At 45.0% G+C, this 22433-nt stretch overlaps 1 protein-coding gene across 3 annotated transcripts in view; it reads right to left on the reverse strand.

The window, feature by feature from the left end:
* Nucleotides 1-10537: 10537 nt before the first annotated feature.
* Nucleotides 10538-22433, reverse strand: part of LOC8035268 (Y+L amino acid transporter 2) — a 38848-nt gene continuing 26952 nt past the window's right edge. For all 3 annotated transcript variants that reach the window (XM_029967493.3, XM_040223113.3, XM_029967492.3), the window contains 4 exons: nt 16747-17007; nt 15526-15651; nt 12226-12322; nt 10538-11368 (listed from right to left, as the gene is read on the reverse strand). In XM_029967493.3, the coding sequence (XP_029823353.3) occupies nt 10588-11368; nt 12226-12322; nt 15526-15651; nt 16747-17007 (1265 nt within the window). In that variant the 3' untranslated portion in view covers nt 10538-10587. The remainder of the gene's footprint in view (nt 11369-12225; nt 12323-15525; nt 15652-16746; nt 17008-22433) is intronic.

Below are 22433 nucleotides of genomic sequence, written 5' to 3' on the forward strand. Positions count from 1 at the left end.
CGTGCACTGTAGTATTCACTTTCTTTTTTTCTGTTTTCAAAAACACTCCAAAAGGCGAGGGACGTCATAGTGGAAAAAATAACACCGACGCGACAAAACATAAAAAAAAAAAAAAATATTTCATATCGCTTCGCCTCTCCTCCCGGAGGCATCTTCGGTAAGTATAGCAGCAATGCTAGGTCTATCTCAGGAGTGGCCAGAGTGACATGGAGTTATATTCGCAGACAAAACTACAAAAGTTAAGAGAGCTGCAGGGAAAAAAGGAGGGGGGTACTTTTAAAAAGAAGCGATATGGAGTATTCAGTCCTTTCCAAAGCGGACAAGTATAATTGTCGACTACAAGAAATAACACCAGGCTGCAGAATGGTTCTTCAACTGCTAAGCGAAAAGAAATGCGTGCCCCTAACGACCATTATGCGTATAAGGTTTAAATTCTTCCTAGAACACTATAGAAAACAGGGCCCCTGGACACTTTTATGTGACAAAAAACACTCCAGTGTAGTGTAGTACAAAGCAGCCATGACTGTGAGCTCTTTTTCTAGAACTCGTTTTTTGATGTTGGGGATACAGGAGGGGAAGGGTGAAAACGCTTACCAGTGAGCAGCAAGCTGCACTTGGATCTGCGAAGAGCCGCAGTTTGGCCCCTCCTGGTCTCTCTCGGCACAGATGTATTGGAAAGCTCCGCGTACGCCTCGGGGAGAGGGCCGCGGTTCTTGATTCACGATTACGTGTCCCCTCGTTAGAACCACAATTCTAGCAGTTTTCGGTGACCCCCCCCCCCCCCCCCCCTCTTTCCTTGCCAAGGTCGTTGAGGCCGCTAAGTCAAAAAAATGACCCATTGTCCAAGTGTGGCACACTACTTCCGTTTGCAGGCGAGTCGCCTGTGATGCATAGGTGACCTCGTGCCTGTGTTCTTTCAGTGTTTTTCCGCACAGGAGGCACCGAAGTTGGCCGATCTTTCATTTGCGCCTGATTCAGCGCAAAACATGCTTTTAAGCAGGAGAAACGTTTTCCTATGCTTCATAACGGAGGCTGCGGTGAGTTTCAGATCACAGTGAACTACGGAGGCAAAAATGAGAACGAGGAGCCACAGCCAACGTTGGAACGAGCGTACGAGTACGCGTGTGAACAACAGCTGGGATAACAGCGCGGTTGAGGCAGCTTTGTTTACGACCTAAAAGTAAAAGACCAGTCTTCTACGACATGTAAGTATATTTTTAATCATTTATTTATTATTTAATGTTTGTTGCGTTATATCTTATCTGTGTTTTTTCTATCTGTTGTGCGGTAGTTTGTGTAGTCAAGAAACATTGAGAACCTGATGACAGCGGTACATGCGAGTGCGTCCAACGTTATTAGATTACCGCAGTTGAGGAGCTCTCGCGGGAGGGGGGTACCCCCCCTCATTCACTCACTTCAATCCGCCAAGCGTCGTTCGAAGCGCCATCCATATTTTCGTTTCATAACTATGCGTTCCAAAGAGCCCAGCTGAAGCGCCGAAAGGCGATCACAACGCCGCCATTAATCCCTCGAGGAACTGCACCATTTCGGCTTCAATCGGCCATTTCGGAGCCAAAACAGATACAGTGGAAAGAGGCACAGGGAAGCCACCCCCGTCTCCCCAGCGGACGCGCCGCGAATTCGCCTCGAAGTTAAGATGAGCCTAGGTCGGGACGCGCTACCTGAAATCCTCGCTGAGGCATGGTTGTATTAAAACAATATTAATTGTACCGCAAAACCTTGCAAACTAAAGATTTTAGAAAACATCACGCGCCCCTCATTTTGTACTAAACTCCAATAAATGTTACAACAAAAAGAGTTTTTTTTTCGTTGGTTTTTACGTTTCTAGTAACGTTGAAACGTACGTATCCTGATTCAGTTACCAAAGCAGCCGTCTGGCGGCGCGTCGAGCGACGCTTTGCGAGTCGTGATGAGTGAGGGGGGGTACTGTTCGTGCATACGGCGTCTATGAGCAGTTCCGTAACTGAGCTAATCTAATAACGTTGAGTGCGTCTGCGTACGCGATCGCGCCCGCGTTCATGGCGCGTCACATTATCACGAGAAAAAAAATACGCCATGCCGGTTGCGTTTTAGAAGTTACCAGTGTTAGGAAAAGTATATAAGGGACACTTTTTGGTGAAGGGCATCACATTTTCGTCATGGCCTATGGTTTATATTCTTCGTTATTCTTTTCAAACACGACGCTTGTCTCAGATAATTTATATAGAGTCTACTCCTCCCACGCACTGTCTTTCACGCAAAAAAAAGAAGAGAAGAAGCATTCATATAAAAATATATATTTTCTCTAGAAAAGGGCGTGCCAAATTACCGTCTCTTTATACTTAAGAAAAAATGCCGTCAGAGTGCAGGAGAGCTATTGTTGATGCTGATTATATGAACTCAAAATACGCCAATATTTACTAAAAACCAAGGGCACACAAAAAAAAAACTTGAAAGTGGCATAAAAAGAAACAAAAGGAGGCATACGATGTGTCAAATTGAGAAGTTACCTGTTTCTTTACATTTTCCTTTTTACCCCATCAATTTTAATTTTTTTTGTCGCAGTTTCGGGTATATATTATCATGAGTATACTGAACGTCTAGTTTCTCGTAGAGCACAAGAAAACCCAATAATATAGGTCGAATAAGCAAAGAACCTACGACAACGAGGAGGCCAGAAAATATGCTAAGAACTAAAAGTGGAGTCTACGGTGCGGCATTAAGAATGACGTGAACACGTAAAACCTCATGCTCTGTTTAACAGCACGCTTATTGATTGATGCATCACAGGCTATCGTATAGTACTCCAACGCAGTCTGAACACTGCGAGATCCATATCACGAACTCTACAAATAAGGCAGGCAAGTTCTTTCTGCATGCCATATAAACTAAAAATATTATAACACAAATGTCGGAAACACGCGAGCACAGAATATTTAGCTCGGTTTGAAATACGTGTGTTTCTCGGTACTTTTATTTTCCCCCTTTTTAGTGAATGATAACATAGGGAACGCAGTCCGTAGCAAGTCCCGAGAATGTTAATATCGCGCTACAGCCGATGAGATTGCAGCGTTAGCTGATAAGAATACCGAAGAAGGAATTACCAACTAAGAGTCATTGACATTATGAGCCATGCCCCTCATTTCTTAATCTGTCTGTTGCTTGAGTAACGGGTATTAATTATGAAGCAGGTCGCCTTCGGAGTCTCAACTTTGAAGAGTAGCTTCCTGCTTAAGCTTTTACAAAATACTTAAATAATTAATCAAAAGTATTGAAGACGTGGCTTCTATCAACACCCTTATATTTTGAAGAATTCCGTAATATATAAGTTGTCACAGGCGGACCTTTTGTTGTAAAACGAGCCGAAAAAATCGACGCCGGCACACAAAAAGCTCAACATTTCACTGAAAAATATGCATTGAGCAGGTCAGTTTAACCGTATGAAATATGAAGGCGCTAGTTGACCTCCAGTAGGAAAGATGAGAGCAAGCAACTTTTCCAGAGTCAAGGTTGGTCACCGTCTGTTCGCTGCGACTATCGGTAGATGGCGCCACAAGTACAAGGCGTCGCTAAATCGATTGTCTGCGAACATGGCCTCAAAAATTTCACACTGCAAAGACTGACCTGTGCAGTGTATATTATACTTGGTGAAAGTCTAAGCTTTCTTTATGCAGACGCCGATCTTTCCTGCTTGTTTAACAGCGAAAGGTCCGCAAATTGGGGCAGCCTATACATTTATCCGCATATTTGCTTATTTTTCTTTTATTCATTCAGGAATAGCTTTAATGCTAATGTCGCACGCGATCATGGAAAGGCGATTCTGATGCTTACCAACAATGGCGAAGCATCCCGATATGCACCATACCACAAGCATCACACCAGCAGAAAAAAACAGCATTTTTCTAAAAAAAACACTGGGCGTTACAAATATTCCGGATCCTGCAAAAGCAGTTTAAGTACAAAGTTCCAACTAATACGCTTAGCAACCTTTTGGCGTTCTTAAAATTACCTATATCTTATAAGTTATATTATTTGTTTTAATGGTTTCTTTTTTCTCAGTCGTCTTCAACTCAACGAAAAATCCTAGCACCCATTTAGATATATCAGTAAATTAGTGGCACTATATTTTGCTTACTGTGACTCCATATAATCTTAAACTAAAAATACTATGGAGACAAATATCCGAAGAAGATTCTTCCTCATGTTTCTTCATTTGACATTTAAAGAAGCTGTGCAACGATTTTAACGTTGAAAGAATCTGCATCTTCTACTTCTGACATTGTTTATCTTCTCAGAAAGAACAGAAAACACATCTCCTTCCTTCGAAATGTTGCGAATTCCACCACGTAATCGCGGGGCAAAAGCTAGAATGTTTCCCGACCCGCAGCCGCGAGTGGCGGCCATGAGAACCACGCGGCATGACGTCAATAGGGGACTTGTGAAAAGGTAGGAAGTTGTGCCAATACCTGCTCAATGAAAGGTAATTTTTCTAAAAATCTTATCGTTCCAACATAAATATAAATGCGTAAAAACACTGGTATCATTGACAAAATTTTTATTATACGGAGTTTTAATGGCGCCATCTATCCGAGGCGTACCAAACGCACGGCGCAAGCATTAGGTGACCTGGACGCGAGCGGGTGAGTTCTCGCTCGCTCTGACTGTCATCAGTCATCCGTGACAAAGACACTGATGACTCTAAAGAGAGAGCTTCACCGGAACCCCGCTGGTCCCCCATTGACGTCACAGCGCACGTGACTCGGAAGATGGTAAAGGAATTGAGAGGTGCCGAAAACCTCAACTTTTATCAATTTTAAAATACAAACTAGGACATGCAGATAAAAGCGGTTTTGTGTTCTTTACTTCAGAAAGGTCGAGACACCAACTCCCAAATTATTTAAGCAGAGCCTTGAAGTTGTTGCACAGCTCCTTTAAACGTAGGGATTGAGGATAATATTCACTTCACATAATTGTTTTACGTTAGGCATCTTTTACACCCTTAGGAACCTGGAGGGCTTACCTATCTACAAAGATTTAGGGAGAGCCAATCGCTGCGATTAACGGAGGAAGTTCGCCGCATATTGTTATCTTACAACACAAATTGCCATTTTAAGTGTAAATCACTCTTGTGGACGCGTTACTAAAAAAAGTAATGAATTAATATTACAAATGCTTTCGTTTTAGAAAGCGTTCAATTAGCTTACTTGATTACTTCTTGAGAAAGAGAGTAACCGTTACTCCCTTCTGATTCCTTCAGATTTTCGAAAATGACAGTTTTGTCTCCGGTTCGAAAACGGTTCTTCTGCACTGGCCAATATTGGACAAGAATGAGCGAACTAGACTCTGCTCATCTTTTATCCACGAAGTTTCGTAAAATTGTTATGAAACTTGCAGAAACAAAAGGCGTCATTAGAAACGGGAGAAGAAAACAAAATAGTAAAAGTTACAAAGTTTATTCAAAAAGTACTCGATTAGCAGTATTTTGATTGCTCGTAATAAGTGCCGGTCAAGTCTGGTATGAACATATATGTTTAGTCTTGCGATTCGCCGAGCCTCCTGCATTGATTGTAGCGATTGATACTTCCAAGTGCATTTGAGGAAATGTGCTCCAGATTTATTAAAACGCAAAAGAGTTTACACTGTTATGGCAACTCTTTTGACACCAGGAACAAAATAATAGGGTTCTTATCGGCGTTCTTACGGGTTAATGCCGCATTCTGGATAGATGGATGGATGCTAACGGCTGTATCCTTTATAACGGACAATAGCGTGCGCCACCTAGCCTAGAAACTAAAAACCTAAAGTATGATTCCTCCCTTCGCCCTTCTAAGCCAGTATGCTTCCGCTCTGCGATTTTTTCGCTCGTTGGCGGCCGAGCAGGGTTGCCAACTGAAAAATCTAACACTCACAATAAAAATACCGGGAAACCAGTAAAAACCACCGAATTCAAGCTGCAGAGCCTGATTGACCCTTCAACGTAATTTACTGCTAGAATTAGGCTAAAAGCAGTACAATGAAGAAAATAACTTTCAAAACGCGAGCTCATCTCTTTGACCCAGACCGCTTCCATGCACAGAACGATGTCAACTGAATGCAAACGTACACCTCCGTATCGTTCCAATCTTTTGTGCAAAATGTGATAGCCGTCCATAGCTTCGATCACCAGATTCACATGCTTTGCAAAGCGTTTTATATTCCAGTACGGATATCTGACTCATCTGAGTTTGCTTGGAAGTTCCAATAACCAGTCATGGAGTAGAGAGCCTTCATGTGCGCTAAGGCACCCTAGTCTGGAGGTATAAATCTTTTTAGCCTCCGTATTTTTTTTTCTAATTTCTTGCGCATATAATTTATTGGGCCCATTTTATCTGGTACTTAGAAAAATAATCTATTCATTCACGCCCATATCGATTCAAAATATATTTCAATGTTTCCCACCATATTATCTCGAGGGTGTCGCCAATGTTTTCGGGAAAAAAAAAAACATTTTGCTGAGAGTAAGCAAAGATGACGACCCCATTATGACTTACCAGAGAAATTATACCATTCACAATTGACAGATGCAACTTAAAGAACATTTTTGACCACCAGAAGAAAAAAAAAACCGCTAACATGACTTGAACAGTTAAAAACCCCGCCGCCCGCAGAACTGCAATTTCTCCCTTTAGACAACTAAAAAAAAAAAAGACGCTAAATTTAGCGGAACTATCGCTAAATTGGCAATACTACTGTGTGGCGATGATAAGGTACTGTAATCAAAACTCCTCGTTTTTTTTTAATCGACAGTGAATATAAGTGTCTCTAGAAAAGGGATAATGGTGTTCAATTAGAATTTCGGCTGGTCAATATATTATGAAGCAGGTTGACAATGCGCCTTTTTCGTCAATAGATAAGCTAGTTTCTCAATTCAAGTCACTACTTGTAGAAGGCTTTAAACCGAGTTTAGTAATCGCGTCCATTCGAGTTATCTGGTAGCTCTTCGTGTTACGTTTCGCCCAGATTAATGAACGTAGGGCGATGCTTTTGCGGAACACAAGTTCGTCTGCTTCCTGCACAGGGGGCCAGAACGCCGAGCTCTTATTGGCTGATCAAAAAAAAAAAAAATAATGGGTAGACCTCGAGGCATCTAGCATTGAGGTCTACCCACTATCCTTTCATTCAAAACCAATCAGAGCTCGACGTTGTTCTGACGTCACTGCAACCCCTGCACAACGAGCAGACGACTTTCTCTCCACATTATGTCCAAGCTGCTTGTTTCGTGATTCGTTCTTTAGCGTTTGTGTTGGGGCTGATGCTGCCAACTTATTGGCTGCGGAGCGGTAATGAGATGCTCGAAATTCACTATGTTCTGCGATGCTGTCGGTGCCTACCGTATCAACTACACTCATCCCAGCGCAAATACCAAACCGTTTCATTAAGAAAACCTTCAACAATGCTTAGCCATTCTGCTCGTGTTCGCAGACCCTTTAGGAGTATATGGCTGAAAACTCATTTTATCCGATGAGATGAAATGACGGACACAGGTAGTTTTTAGGAAGAGAGTTAAAAAAAGAATGCTCTTTCCTGCATCATAAATTCGCAAAGGCACAAGGTTTTTTTTTTTTTTTTTTTTTTTCAGGTCTGTATAAGATTGCGCAAACTATAGATATTGAGAGAGTGAGAGGAAAAGACAGCTTAATTATGCTCCGTAATCTTCCATGTTTATTTCATTTAATTCTTGATAAAGCGGCTGCAGATCACAATTCGCACGCATTAACCAGCTATATTTTATATAAAGGCCGGATTACTGGGCTACAAACACAAAGTGAAAAAAAAAGTGACATTCGATTTTGTCTAGATGTTCGAGTATTATTATACCTTAGGAGAGCAGCGCGTGCGCTCTCACGTGACGTTATGACTAGCGCACTTCCGTTTTTTGTTATGAATGGCTACAGTGGAGCACCGCTCGCTATTTGAGCATTGGTGATACCACAATATCACGGTACCCTGTCACCGAAAATTATTTTACTGCAGCAACGGCAGCCGTTACCCAGTCGATAATTGACGAAAAGTGGCATTGAATTGGAGCTAACACCCATTCTAATCATCGACCCGGCCCTCTAACCTCCTGTGACTTTTGTCATTGTTTCAACAACAATGTGTTTTATTGGTGGTAAGACTCATTGTAATGGTGATCCTAGCTTCCAGTGACCTTTCTCATTGCGTCTACACAAAAGAGATAATAAGAAATTTATATAGATTTGGTGCGGGTATTCTTAAAACTAAAACAATATGACTACTTCATACCGATGTCGGTCATCTTCGCTCACTTTACAAAGTATGCACATTTGGTACGAGAATGAGAGAACACGCTATCGCAACAAACACCTTTCGGGGAACAAAATTTTAAGCCAACGTATCGTTAATACGGGATTTTAGTTGCTAATGTCTCTCACCTGCCGTTGAGGCGAGCTTTTGGTTTCTAGCAAGGTGACTCTCAGTCGTCTTTAACAAGGTTTCCAGTAGCATGCGATCTAATTTTGTAAAATATATAAAAACCGGATTAGACATAAAATTCAATACCTGTCAGAAAACTGAAAAACAAAAACATTCTAGACGTAAAATTTGTTGAAGGTGACTTATCCTAGCAGAAGACGGAGTGGATATTGATCGTATTTCAGATACTATAATTTTGGGTGATAAGACCGTTTAGTCATCAACTCGTATGGCCCCCCTAAAGGATGTAGTTGCTGGTATTGTAGCGCAGTGTGGGTGTTTCTTTTTTGACGCCACCTTGATCGTAGATCAAATGTGTGGGCTGTATTATGTGACATCTTCATCGAATAAGATATAGAGTTTTCGACGTAATAGAGTAGCCGGAGCGCAGACCAGAATCCACAACTGAGATGCACTGAAGTACGAGGGACAAGAGATTGTTGTAAACCTTGTATGTGGGCGGACATGTGCTGGTGTAAGAATTGCCACGCTGAAATATCGCGTGTACAGTTTGCAGTCTTAGACTTTTGTATTTTTTTATTATTTCGATCGTGTTTTAACCACATTTTGACCGTAAAGGTATCGCATGATACATAAAATGAGTATTTTTGATGGAACCGTAACAAGCATCTTGAGACGCATTTAAGATGGAGCCTACAAACGCTTGCCTCCTGACCTCTGTCTGTCCAATATACTTCGTGTTTACAAATGATCAGGTGGCCATTCACCGCACACCATGGTTCCAGTATCACACTATTGCTTTTTTATAAACACAAAAAACGACTATACTTCATTTCACTTGAAGCAGGGATGGGCAGTATTTCAAATACAAGTATTTGAAATACGTATTTCAAATCCTTTGTGTATTTTGAATTTGTATTTAATTACAAATTGGGTAATGTATTTGACGTGTGCATTTAAATACTAATACGTGGGTATTTCAAATACAATTGTAATTAAATACAATCCAGTGGGTGAAAAATACATGTTTTTATGCATGTGGATGTAAGATATAGTCTCAATCCTTTATTCGGCCATAGGGCTTTTTTTTCTCCTCCGGCTTTATTTTAAAGGCACTGTCCAGAGCAGGAAGAAAACTACGTTCTGCACCGAATGCAGTGTCTCTCAATCAAGCACAAGCGTTTAGTGACTTTGTGATTACGGTGCTAGTCCAGGGCAAGAATAGTGACGAAATCGACGTCCAAAGGCAGACTGGCTAAATAAGTGCCTGTGACAACTTGTGATGCTTTCAAGCCTGACTTCCATCCATATTTTTGCCTGGAACATTCTAAATGTGCGGGTCGTCCAGATTTTCGTAACTGGTGCGAGTTGCAACAATAAAAAAATTATCTAGCTAGTGCTGCGCGTCTTGGTCGTCTAGGTTCTTTGTTGGTCTATACCAGAATGTAATCGACAAAAAAAGCTGCTTGAAGATCTGTACTTTTTTCACCTATTACGTCCAAGCTGATTACATTTTTTTTTTTTTTGTGATTATATTTCTATTACGCTACTAGAGCCTCGCACACTAACTCCCGAGTGTGCGATGCAAAATTAAAATGAGATACCTAGAAACCCGTTGTGCCCTGAAGTCGCTGACGCAAATTTTGAGGAATGTATTTGGAAAAGTATTTGGAGGAGACCAAATACATTTGGTTGTATTTGTATCTTGTATTTAAATACTTTTTTGGAAATGTAATTGAATTTGTAATTAAATACATTTTTGACGAAGTATTTTGTATTTGTATTTCGATACATATTTGCATGTATTTTGCCCATCCCTGACTTGAAGTAGGACCGCAGTCGACGCCATGACATGATGACAACAATCAACCTAGAATCAAAAGTGCATCGTGACTGCGCCCATCGTCTTTTTGCGTTTAAAATCACAGACTAAACCCTCCCCCAACTAGTGCGCCGCAATCTTAGGCTTTTTTTTGTGTGTGTGCCTGGTTTAACCGGTGATACCAAACCAAAAAAGCAAACTATAGCCGGTATGCAAGTGTGACAGTGCTTAATTGCCTCCATCCAATCGTAGCGCCGGATTCAGTTGTACCTAAAGGTGAACAGAGTATAAAACATTTATTCGAAAAACCTATCTGTACAGCAACACGATTACATCTTGTCTTTCAAGAGCGATTCGAGTTCATTCGCGCACGTCGCCGACATCAGCAGCTTCTGGACGAGCAAAGTCAACGGCCGAGCCCCCGGGATGTTCATCCCCCACACCACAAACACCGTGTAGTACACAGCGCCCGCGCCGAACACGGCCGCGATCAGAACGTACTGCATGTACTCGTCCACGTTCACGAGCGGCATGATCACCAGCGACATGGATATCAGGAGCTTGAGGAGTGCGAGGACGGTGGGAGCCCTGTACAGCCTCGGAGCGTCCTTCATCGATGACCTTAGGACGAACAAGCAGAGGACTCCACAGATTTCGTAGACGTTGTACAAGAACGCGCAGCTTTCCACGATGAAACCGACCGAACCGGCGAAGGTGTATGCGAGCGAGAGGATGCCGCGAAGCAAGGTGGCGGCAAGAGGTACCGAAGTCTTGACGGAGACCAGGGAACAGGCTGCTGGAAGATGGCCCTGTCTGGCTGCGGCTAAGATGACTCTCGCGTTGACGAAGGAAGCGGCGAAGAGGGTACCGAAGGCGCAGACGGATACCGCTATGGGGATAACGGTAGCGGCAACGGGTCCCCAAGTCACTGTGGCGAAAGTCACTGCGAGGGCTTCTGTGTTGATGACTGTGGCGGCGTCGAGGACGATGAAGTAAGCGACGTTGGTTAGAACGTAGATCACTGTTACGGTGAGGATGCCGCATAAGAGTGCCCTTGGCAGGTTTCGAGTTGGGTCGGTAATCTCTCCGGCAATGAAGGCGATCTGCGTCCTGCACAGTGGTAAAAAAAGAAACATGAAACCAGGCAGGCATGTGTTATAGTAAAGGCAACCAAGAATGACCAGGCAGCGCAAGCGAAGTGAGAGCCCTCGTTTCTTCTCTAACAGCGCAACTTGGCGAAGGGCGACCGTTACATCCTGCATACCGCTCCGAAGACTGCGCTATGAGCTATGCGTGAGTGCAGCACGCGGCCAGTGAATTAGAGCGACGCAGCGAAACGCACGACGGTTATTCGCGGTTAAAGCATACTCCGGTGGTACACGCTGTCACCTGCCTCACTCCGTTACTTTATTGGCACTGAGCGACCGTAGCTTTCACCGTATTCTCAAGTTACCGGCTTCCAGCCGTTCTCATCCTGCCAAGGAGTATCATGGTATCGCACCAACATTGTTTTTTGTTTTTTTTTATAAACTGCAGAGCCCTGAAATCCGTAGTGAGCGCAGTAAAGACTGCTGGCTCATAACGATAAAGATATGAAGTTTCCATGAATGGATACGTCATACGTCCTAATGGGTGGATACACCAACTCAACACTCTGACGTCGCGGCAGCGTGGTGGCGCTGCTGTCGGTGTGCGTACGCCCACAAGCTTTCCCTCACACGAATCTGGTTCTGCGCAAGCGCAGTGCTCGCAACTGGTGTAGGAAAACCCAGGCTTGTTTGTAAACAACGTGTTAGTGTATTTGCGTGTTTTCAGTGTGATCATGTACAGTTTTACTTCTTACTTATAGTGTTTTTTGTGGAGTCCAATTAATCTAATGACCAATGTGGTTGTTTTAGGGTACTTTCAATAACGATTATTATTATTATTACTACTATTACTACTACTACTACTACTACTACAATTACCATCCTCCGTAGCAGATCACAGCCCCCAGAAATGCCTGTGCCACGTTTCCGGGAAGAATGTCGTCACTGAAGAATGGACCAGATGTAAGGTGGTTCACTGCAAGCAAAAATAAGAAAAAAGCTATATTTACATACAACACTTCACGCACATGAGAGCGGTAATGAGACTGAAATCATTCGACTGTTATATCCGTGGACCATGTGACTACGAGAAAAATATCCGACAACAACACGTAACAGCCCGTTCGTCGCTTCCAACCCTGTTACTTTTTTTGGGCCGCCAACTGCGCGCGCTCCTGTGACAAGGGTGATATGAATATTTTGTTTGTTTTGTATTGATTGCGGCCAGTTAAGGCCATTCCTTTCACCCCCCCCCCCCCCTTCCCCCTAAATATTTGGGTGAACAACAAAACGTTAAACGAATTGGCATCGAACTTGTCTTCTATGTTTGCTGTTTCATAGCGTTTTTGTGATGTGCTCTGGAAAACTGTTGTTGGTCGTTGATTTGCCTCCATACTGATTCAATACATCAATGAACAGCTGAACTAGTAATCAAAACAAGAGGCAAAAAAAAAAAATTTTTTTCCGCGAAGTTTTTGAATTTTTAATGTTGGTCCTAGCGTTTTTTTTTTCAAATTCAAAAGTCTGTACTGGCAACACTGAAAATGTAACTATAGATATTCTAATTGACACAGAACAACTTGTCCTCGACGGCGCACAAGACTTATCCTGGAATAAAATAAATATCGGGTAACTTCGCTGGAGCAGAACGAAAGGAATGTGCGGGATGCTTCGTGTTTTTTTTTCGGACTGCCCACTCAACCGAAGAGTTGTTTTTACAACATAGGACGTCACGCACTGAAATGCGCGGGGAAATTTGAATGCTGGTTTTGGCATCACATTGATTTGCCGTTTTCTCAAAAACTACATTAAGGTACCAATTTGGGCCAGTTGGTTCATGAACACCTAAAAAAGCGCCAAAACACACAAGGACGAGGAAGAAGACAGACGAGAGCGCACTCGCAACTGGTTTTTATTTGTGAAAACAATTATATATATAGTTTCGAACTAACGCATACTCTCTCCTGAGATCTGTTTGACCCCCGTACAAGAAGGAATACTCATTCACCGATAAGGGAAGGGACTATCACTTATGGATGTTTTGCCCTTTGCCTGGATTTCGATGGCTTCATGCAGCTCTCTAGAAACCCTATCCGTTTATCTAGCCAGAAACCTGGTGTCGCCAAATGACGGGCACGTAGGCAACGACTGGAGTGAGTGTCAAGATGTCCCGATGGAGTGTACCACGGGTGTTGTCTACGAAATTCTAACGTCGTGCTGCTCGTCTTATATCGGCCAGGCGGGAAGGTGTTCCATTGATCATGCGATCCCGTGAACACGCCGCGGTGACAAAAGCCACTCCATTGGGAAATCTTGCCTCTCACTGCAGTCGTTGCCTGTTTGCCCCGTCAATCGGCGACACCAGGTTTTTGGCTTGATACTCGGGTAGGGTTTCTAGAGAGCTGCATGACGTCTTTGAAATCCAGGCAAAGTGCAAAAAATGCGTGATGCGTCTCTTTCTTTATCGGCGAATGAGTATTCCTTCTTGTTACGGGGATTGAACAGATCTTAGGAGAGAGTATGTGTTAGTTCGAAGCTATATATATGATTGTTTTCGCAAATAAAAACCAGTTGCGAGTGCGCTTTTGTCTGTTTACTTCTTCGCCTTTGTGCTGTTTTTTTCTTTCTTTTTTTCTTTTTTTTTTTTGGGGGGGGGGGGGGGGGGGTTTAGGTGCACAATAACTAATGTGAATTTAGAGATAATTAATAGCAACTCAGTAAATGTGGAAACCCGGGTGTTCTGAAAATTTAGGTAGTTCGGGATAGCTAAGAAACCGTCGGAGCCAACCGTACTTCTAACAGAAGGGAAGTTTTAGATCTCCTTTCTAATATACTTGTATGCAAACTTGAAAGCCACCCATTACAAGTAACCAAATTACTTGTAATCAGCTACCATTTGTAGTAATTTTGTGATAATTTGAATCTTTTTTTAGTGAGCAATCGCGAAAAATCACTTGTTTGTGTTGCCATTTGCGCCCCCCCCCCCCCCCCCCCCCTTTCCTAATGCTACCCTTTGTTTCAACGAATTTTCTGCCAAGGAATCCTGGAACCAAGTTTCCGACCGGAGGAAGGTCTATCAAAGTAGAAAGTTCTTCCTTCGTTCAGCTGGCATATCCTACAAGTATGAATAAAGGCTCGTTCACACTCTTGCGACCGAGTACGACTGAGGGAGACGAGATCTCTTACAACTTCTTAAATGTTTCTAGAATGAGGGAACACACTGACATTGTGGCGCCATCTATGCGGTGACCCTAGAACTGCATTTCACAAAAGCGAAGGTTTTGCGGGATTTCCGAGGTCAAATGTGCGTAATACCCATAGAAAGGCTCGTTTATAACATTGACAAAAGTTTTTCGAGCCAAAAAAAGAAAGGATATTGCGCGAGAAATAAAAAAAAAATATGCCGGACCGCCGAGTTTACACTGCTTCCCAATAGATGGCGCCAGTGTGTTCTCTGGTTTAAGAAGTTTTAAGGAACCCAGGTTTAAGAGGTCGTAAGCAGTCGCAAGAGTGTGAACGGGCCTTAACCAACCTGCTCAGCTTCAGGCAATCACGAAGTAGAAAGTTTCAGGAAACCGTTTTTGCACATCCAATACGGTACGCTGGGCCTTCTGGTACGAACTGCGCATGCGCCACCACAGACGACTCGCACATGCGCAGTTCGTACCGGAGGGCCCATCGACCGTACCTTATCGGATGTGCAAAAATGGTTCCCCAAAACTTCCTAATAAGTAAACGGAAAAGATGGGTAGCTTCTAGTTCGGTTATTCTAATCCAATAGGATATTGTACGAAAAGACCGTTTTCAAACCGGCAGAAAAAGTTTTCTCGCTGAAAATCTGAAGTAATGTTAACAGTAAAGGTTACTTTTTTGAGTAACGAATGTCTTTTTTTTCTGTCAAGTAATCAAGTAATTTAATATTGAATACATTGTTAACCAAAACTGATTGTAGTTGTCGATTACTCTTTCTAGTAACACCTACAAGACTGCTTGTATGCTGTGTTTATGTTCAAATGATAGGTAATTGTACTTTAAGCTAATGCAGTACAGCAGTTAGTAAGAATTCAATTGCTTTTTTTTTTTTTTTTGCTCCCCAGATTTCGTCTAAGGTGTAGAGCGAATTCCTTGACGAAGGCGAAGACTCGGCAACGTTTCAGTGAGCTTGCTCAGTTTTCTTACCTCTTGTAGCGAAGGCGGCACCCGTTATAATGATGGCGATGAGGACGAGGCACTTGATGACGGACAAGACGTCTTGGACTCTTGCGGATGTCTTCACGGAGAAACAGTTGACGGCTGTGGCGAGCGCTGTAAGTTCAATGATTTCGTATAAGCAAAGAACATCTTAAAGTGTATATGGTTTGAAGCTATCGAGTCATCAGAATGAGCGGAGCACTGCTACTTTTTTTGTTTGTTATTTAAAGCGTGCACGTTAGCATGCCCCAAGATACCTATAGCCAGGTCGAACCGTTTTAAGCGAAGTTTTTAGTACTTTATTCATCGCGTCTTTTGTCCAATAAGCACACATTTAGTTCAGGACTCTTGATGATTTTATCATCCCAAATTTTTGACAAGAACTGCCTTAGGCGTCAATTACCGCTTTCCAAGAAAACGAACATTGTGTTGCTTCATTTTACGTCACGTTTGTTTCTTCGTAACAAACGATGTTCAATACCCCATTCACACGACCGTACATGGCGTGAGTGCGGGCTGATTTGCCGATTGCAAAGGTATCTTTATGTTACAGGTAACCATAGGCTGGTCATGCGAGTGATGTATAAGCGCGAACAGTAAATCAAGATAATTTATTTGTTCTGACTTAATGTCATTTTACAACATGCAGGTCCCAGAAGCCAGTAAAAAAGACTTAAATACTTTCCATATAGTATAGTCGCGATCACGTAACTTGAGGAAGCAGTACCCTGCCAAGGTGCTTCAAACCAATATCCTTATATATCAGCTTATTCCTTTAACAATATCTTCGTTCTTCGAGGTTACCACATGCTCAAAAACAAGAAGAGAGTGACGTGAACGAAATATAAAAGATAAACAATCATTAGCATATAGAGTTCCTGCGTATATACTCTACGTACGGTAGCAGAGTTGGACGTTCATCCTCGGCGGATGGCCTTGGCACCGGCTTTTCTGCACGGCCTTGGATTCTTTGCTCGTTACGCGTCTCGCGTCTGAACTCGGCAAGGAGTAGAAAAAGGCAGAAGCAGAACATACACCGGGGCGCGTGCAACGTCGGCGAAGCGATCGTATTGGTGGCTTTCCTGCACGGCGCTGGATTCTTTGCTCCTCACGTGATTGATCTGGGCGATAGCGGCTTGGCGGCTCGTAGAAAACAAACGCGCAACTCTGCTCTCCCTTGGGGTGACCATATTGAGGAACTCTACTCACATATAAAGGCTAGCGCTACCATGACCGTCACCGAATAAGGCGGGCTGCAGTCGCGGTACACGACGCTGAGCGCATAGTTGGAAAACGTGAGCCCCTGAAGCGCGGCGGTCATCGGATCCAAGATGATGACGAAGCTCCAGGCGTAGAAGAAGGGAAGGATGTCTCCTATTTTTCCAAACGACTTCCCGCACGCGGTCAGGTACGCGTAGTCGCCGCCCGAAGCCGGCAGGAGCGAACCCATTTCCGCGTAGCATAATCCACCTGAAAGAGAAAGCGATGCGAATGCCAATCATTTCATCAGGACCTGCTCGATAAGTCGCTAAAAGCAGCTGACTGTAAGCCTAATGCCAGGATATACCTAATCTGCGTTATCACAAACCCCGGCGTTTGTCGACTATATACACGCTTTAAGCACACGCCAGATTACAGCCGCCATTGCTGACCTTCACTTGTCTTACCAAGATGCCGAGCCACTGAAACGGGTGTTTACGAGACTCCACAGAGGCCATTGCTGGGGAGGCGGACACAGAAAAATCTAATACGGCAGTGCATTGTCCTGTTGTGGTAATCATGAAGTGAAGTACATGGAATAAAAGGAAACAAAAACGGAAGGTCGCGGTTATTGTGGCCCACATGCACAGCTTGTTGAAGCATGTATGTTCATGATGTTTAAACCCTGAGACTGGAAAGAAAACTTGATTATATGTAAGGACAGACAAAATAAAGGTGACTGACGCTTATCTATTACCTTTCTTTTGTCTCTACTATCATGTCTTAGAGTTTCCTTCCCCGTCTCAGGGTTCAAGAACATGACGCATAAGAGGAATCCGCCTCCTTTCCAGTGCTCGCCCGGCTAAAGTGGAAAGAGGTGGGAGGAGCTTCCACTTCTTAACATGTCACCGACTATAGATGTAGGTCACCGAACTGACGACTTGAGTCACAACTCTTTCTTCCTGTGACACCCTCTTGCCTCGTACGGTTTTTACCAAGAGGTGACAGCTCTCAAAACCTGGCGATTCTTGGACATCTTATTATCGCTCTACATACCACGAGGTTACGACACCAGTCGATAAGAACGCCGCGGAGCAAATCACGACACAAGATGCGTGATCATAGGTTCCTAAGCTCGAAGTGACTACACACGGACACACTGCTTGCAAACAAACGCCTTGCAGGGCGTTTGTTTGCAAGCAGTGTGTCCGTTTCTGCGAACGCGCGTTACCTACGCCTGGTGTGAGCAAAGCATGCTTTGCCCACACCAGGCGTAGGTAACGCGCATTCGCAGAAACAAAATTCGCTCGAGATGAAGCGTGTGCGCATGCGCAGTAGGGAGGCTCTAGTGAGGGTAGGCGCAACTGCTAGATTGGGGATCACGGGATATGGACGCCATTTAGTTGCTACATTTTGCTGGGAGTCAACGGGGCAAAGGGTCGTTTTATTTCCTAGCTCAGGTCATAAGAGCCCATTAATGTGCTTATATAATTTACGCAAGGTATCAATGATTGCTTTTCTATAGCCACCAGTTTTGCTCCGATAGGTTAAGCATTCGTGTAACGCAAAAAATGGTAAATTCCGCCATCTTTGACGCTGCTGCTTGTCTGGCAACCCTGCTTTCTCCTTTCGACGTTTGCAATTTCGGGAGCGAGAAGGAAGCGTGAAAGCCTACGCCGAGGCGTTCGTTGCTTGCAATGGGAGGCGAGAGGAGGAAAGGCGCACGGGGCAACAGAATTGTAACAGAGCGGGCGTCTGCTCTCGTGCAGGCAACATTGGCGCATATTCTGACCCAATCCTCTCCCTCAGGCGCCGTTGAATTGCAAGCGCTCTGCAGGATTTGAGTGTCGTCCATTTTCACTATACTCTTTTTCACCTCAACTTGTGCACCGGCGAATTCTCCTCAAAGAGAATTGTATCAGTGCGCCAACCAACCAGAGTGCCGGGTGTCCTCACCCGCACTCCCACTGGGAGGAGTCAGAGTGCATGTTGACAGTTGATTCAGCCAGCGGGTTGCAAGCAGGTTTGTGGCGTGCGTATTCGTAGCGGTCGCTCAGGTCGCTCGCGAAAGAGCGGGAGTCTGTGCTATCAAACCGCACTGGCCGGCATCTCAACAGTTGCAAGGAAATGTGATGCATAGAAAACATGATTTGCAGCTATCGTCGCGCTTCGTCGCCATCGCTTTCAATCGGGCATGCGGACCGCGTTTGCAACTTCGCTGCCGCGCAACATTCGCGCTTTTTATGTTGCCTGGTATGTGACATGCCCTTACGTTACGGTCGCGGTTTTGTTGAAAAAGTTTATATTGTTTGCTTCTTGAACTGGTAGCTTGCGATTTCAGTCTCTCCAGCGTCAAATACCACGCCCGCGAACGGCTCTCTGCTGCACCGCGATAGGCATGCGAGATGTCCGACAGCATTTGGAAATGACTGGTAAAGTGCCAGATTGCTGTAACAGGCGGATTACTCAGCAGATTCTCAAAATAGTGTAAAACGTGTTTTCTGCAGCTGAAGTCGACTGCATCAAAGCCGGGAATGTGGAGTGGTGAGAATTGTGGTCTAATATGAGCAGTTATACAATATTGTTGGTCTAATATGAGCAGTTATAGTAATATAATCAGTCAACAAGAAAACTGCAAGTATATCTACAAGGTTTATTGTTGGTAACAAGGAGCATACCACATTCATAGTAGCTCTGGTTCATGTTCTGTGTTCATTGCAGGCCACTGTCCACAGCTCCTCTAGCCCCTGCTTTTTTGCTGCGATGACATGTAGCATTCGAAGTCGAAAAATTGTATGATCAAATGGTGGATATAGACAGCATTGGTTGTTCTCTTTCCCCCCTCCCCCATGGTAAAACCCCCTAAAACGAACAATTTCGGTATTGTACTGTACTGCCCAAAACAGTTTCCTGTTACAATGCTTGCATTGTTTGTTCCCAGTTCTCTTACCTTCGAGAAAACAGATGCAGCTGTACTACATCTGGGCACTATAACTGACCGCCCCACATCCACTTATTTTAGTACGGAACTATGTCACTTCATTGCAGGTCTAATCCTTTGAATCACTATAAAATAATTCTGGGACAGCACCAGCATGCATTTGTGTATAGCGAATGCACTTGTGGCAGCTTTTGTTTGCAGTGCCACAGCCCTGCATCTTTGCGACTCATAACCTTCTTGACGTTCGTATTTTGTACATCCCTAGGATGAACACAGGACAAACACTAAAAGGCCCTTTCGTGTTTGTCCTGTGTCCTAGGTTTACAATGTGATGTAAGCTCATGAGCCAAAAACTGGTAACACAAGCAAATTCTGTAGACCTGCACTGTTCAATTAGACCTCGGGCACTTCCTGTGTACTCTGCATTCAACGAACTGCATTTCTGGCGTCTTTGGGGCCAGGGGTGTTCTAAAATTGAATTCTGCTGTGCAAGTCTATTCTGTAACCTTTGCTGTACCCTTATTATGCTGTTATATTGTGTACGACAAGTGTGTATGATGTTTGTAATTGGGAGGGGGAGCGGGGGGGAGGGGGGGGCGGCGCCTCGTGAGGCAATTCTGTTTGCCTTTTGTGTCAGCTCTTGGGCAACGACTGTTTGTATGTTGTTGCCTAAATAAAGATTCAATCTAAGAGGAACTAGCAGATGCGTGCACACAAGCCGGTGTAAGCTGAAGACATGCTAAATCCCGCAATATTAGCCTGGGAGACGAGAAGGGAATGGAACGACGTCTTGAACATGGCTCGGTGTTTAATATTTCTGTGCAACATAACGGAGCCGACTCGTCGTGTTGCTGCAACAGTTCTCGAAGTGGCAGGGCTTCAATCAAGATGACGAGAGTTAGTCCACACAGGCAGGCCGCCTTGTTTTCAGAGAACGCTTCACGTAGGCTTCCGAAGCCGCCTCGTCGTGTTGCTGCAGCCGTTCTCGGAGAGGCAGGGTTGCATACCAGATGTCGGGAGTCAGCCCACACAGACAGGCCGCCTTGCTTTCAGAGAAGGCTTCACGTAGGCTTCCGAAGCCGTCTCGTCGTGTTGCTGCAGCCGTTCTCGGAGAGGCAGGGTTGCATACAGATGTCGAGAGTCAGCCCACACAGGCAGGCCGCCTTGTTTTTGGAGAACTCTTCAAGTGGGCCTCCGAAGCCGCCTCGTCGTGTTGCTGCAGCCGTTCTCGGAGAGGCACGGTTGCATACAGATGTCGAGAGTCAGCCCACACAGACAGGCCGCCTTGCTTTCAGAGAAGGCTTCACATAGGCTTCCGAAGCCGCCTCGTCGTGTTGCTGCAGCCGTTCTCGGAGAAGCAGGGTTGCATACCAGATGTCGAGAGTCAGCCCACACAGGCAGGCCGCCTTGCTTTCAGAGAAGGCTTCACGTAGGCTTCCGAAGCCGCCTCGTCGTGTTGCTGCAGCCGCTCTCGGAGAGGCAGGGTTGCATACCGGATGTCGAGAGTCAGCCCACACAGGCAGGCTGCCTTGCTTTCAGAGAAGGCTTCACGTAGGCTTCCGAAGCCGTCTCGTCGTGTTGCTGCAGCCGTTCTCGGAGAGGCAGGGTTGCATACAGATGTCGAGAGTCAGCCCACACAGGCAGGCCGCCTTGTTTTTGGAGAACTCTTCAAGTGGGCCTCCGAAGCCGCCTCGTCGTGTTGCTGCAGCCGCTCTCGGAGAGGCAGGGTTGCATACCAGATGTCGAGAGTCAGCCCACACAGGCAGGCCGCCTTGCTTTCAGAGAAGGCTTCACGTAGGCTTCCGAAGCCGCCTCGTCGTGTTGCTGCAGCCGCTCTCGGAGAGGCAGGGTTGCATACCAGATGTCGAGAGTCAGCCAACACAGGCAGGCCGCCTTGTTTTCAGAGAACGCTTCAAGTGGGCCTCCGAAGCCGCCTCGTCGTGTTGCTGCAGCAGTTCTCGGAGAGGCAGGGTTGCATACCAGATGTCGAGAGTCAGCCCACACAGGCAGGCCGCCTTGCTTTCAGAGAAGGCTTCACGTAGGCTTCCGAAGCCGCCTCGTCGTGTTGCTGCAGCCGTTCTCGGAGAGGCAGGGTTGCATACCAGATGTCGAGAGTCAGCCAACACAGGCAGGCCGCCTTGTTTTCGGAGAACTCTTCAAGTGGGCCTCCGAAGCCACCTCGTCGTGTTGCTGCAGCAGTTCTCGGAGAGGCAGGGTTGCATACCAGATGTCGAGTGTCAGCCCATACAGGCAGGCCGCCTTGTTTTCAGAGAACGCTTCAAGTGGGCTTCCGAAGCCGCCTCGTCGTGTTGCTGCAGCCGTTTTCGGAGAGGCAGGGTTGCATACCAGATCTCGGGAGTCAGCCCACACAGGCAGGCCGCCTTATACGCAGAGAAGGCTTCACGTGGGCCTCCAGCAGTTCCCGGAGAGCACAATGGAAGAAATACTTTGCCACACTGCTTACATATTAAGTGGCTCCACACCTGGAATGTGTGGCTGGCCTGATCCAGAGACAACTTCATCGCAGCTTTCATCTTCATAGGAGTCGTCGCTGACATCTCCGGCATTGATTTCGATGATGATTGGTGCAACCTCTCTGTCCGACAGGCTGTCATTCTCCCAGAACTGCTTTTCCATCTTCTTAACATGCTGTATAGCAGCGGTCCAGTTGTCTTTCGTGACATTCTTGATTGCCTGCTCTAGAAGCACCTTCACATCTTTTAGTTTGAAAGACGAGTTGCTTCGTGCAACCTCA

The sequence above is a fragment of the Ixodes scapularis genome, unplaced genomic scaffold (assembly GCF_016920785.2).
Source record: "Ixodes scapularis isolate PalLabHiFi unplaced genomic scaffold, ASM1692078v2 PGA_scaffold4__175_contigs__length_147842914, whole genome shotgun sequence".
Lineage (NCBI taxonomy): Eukaryota > Metazoa > Arthropoda > Arachnida > Ixodida > Ixodidae > Ixodes > Ixodes scapularis.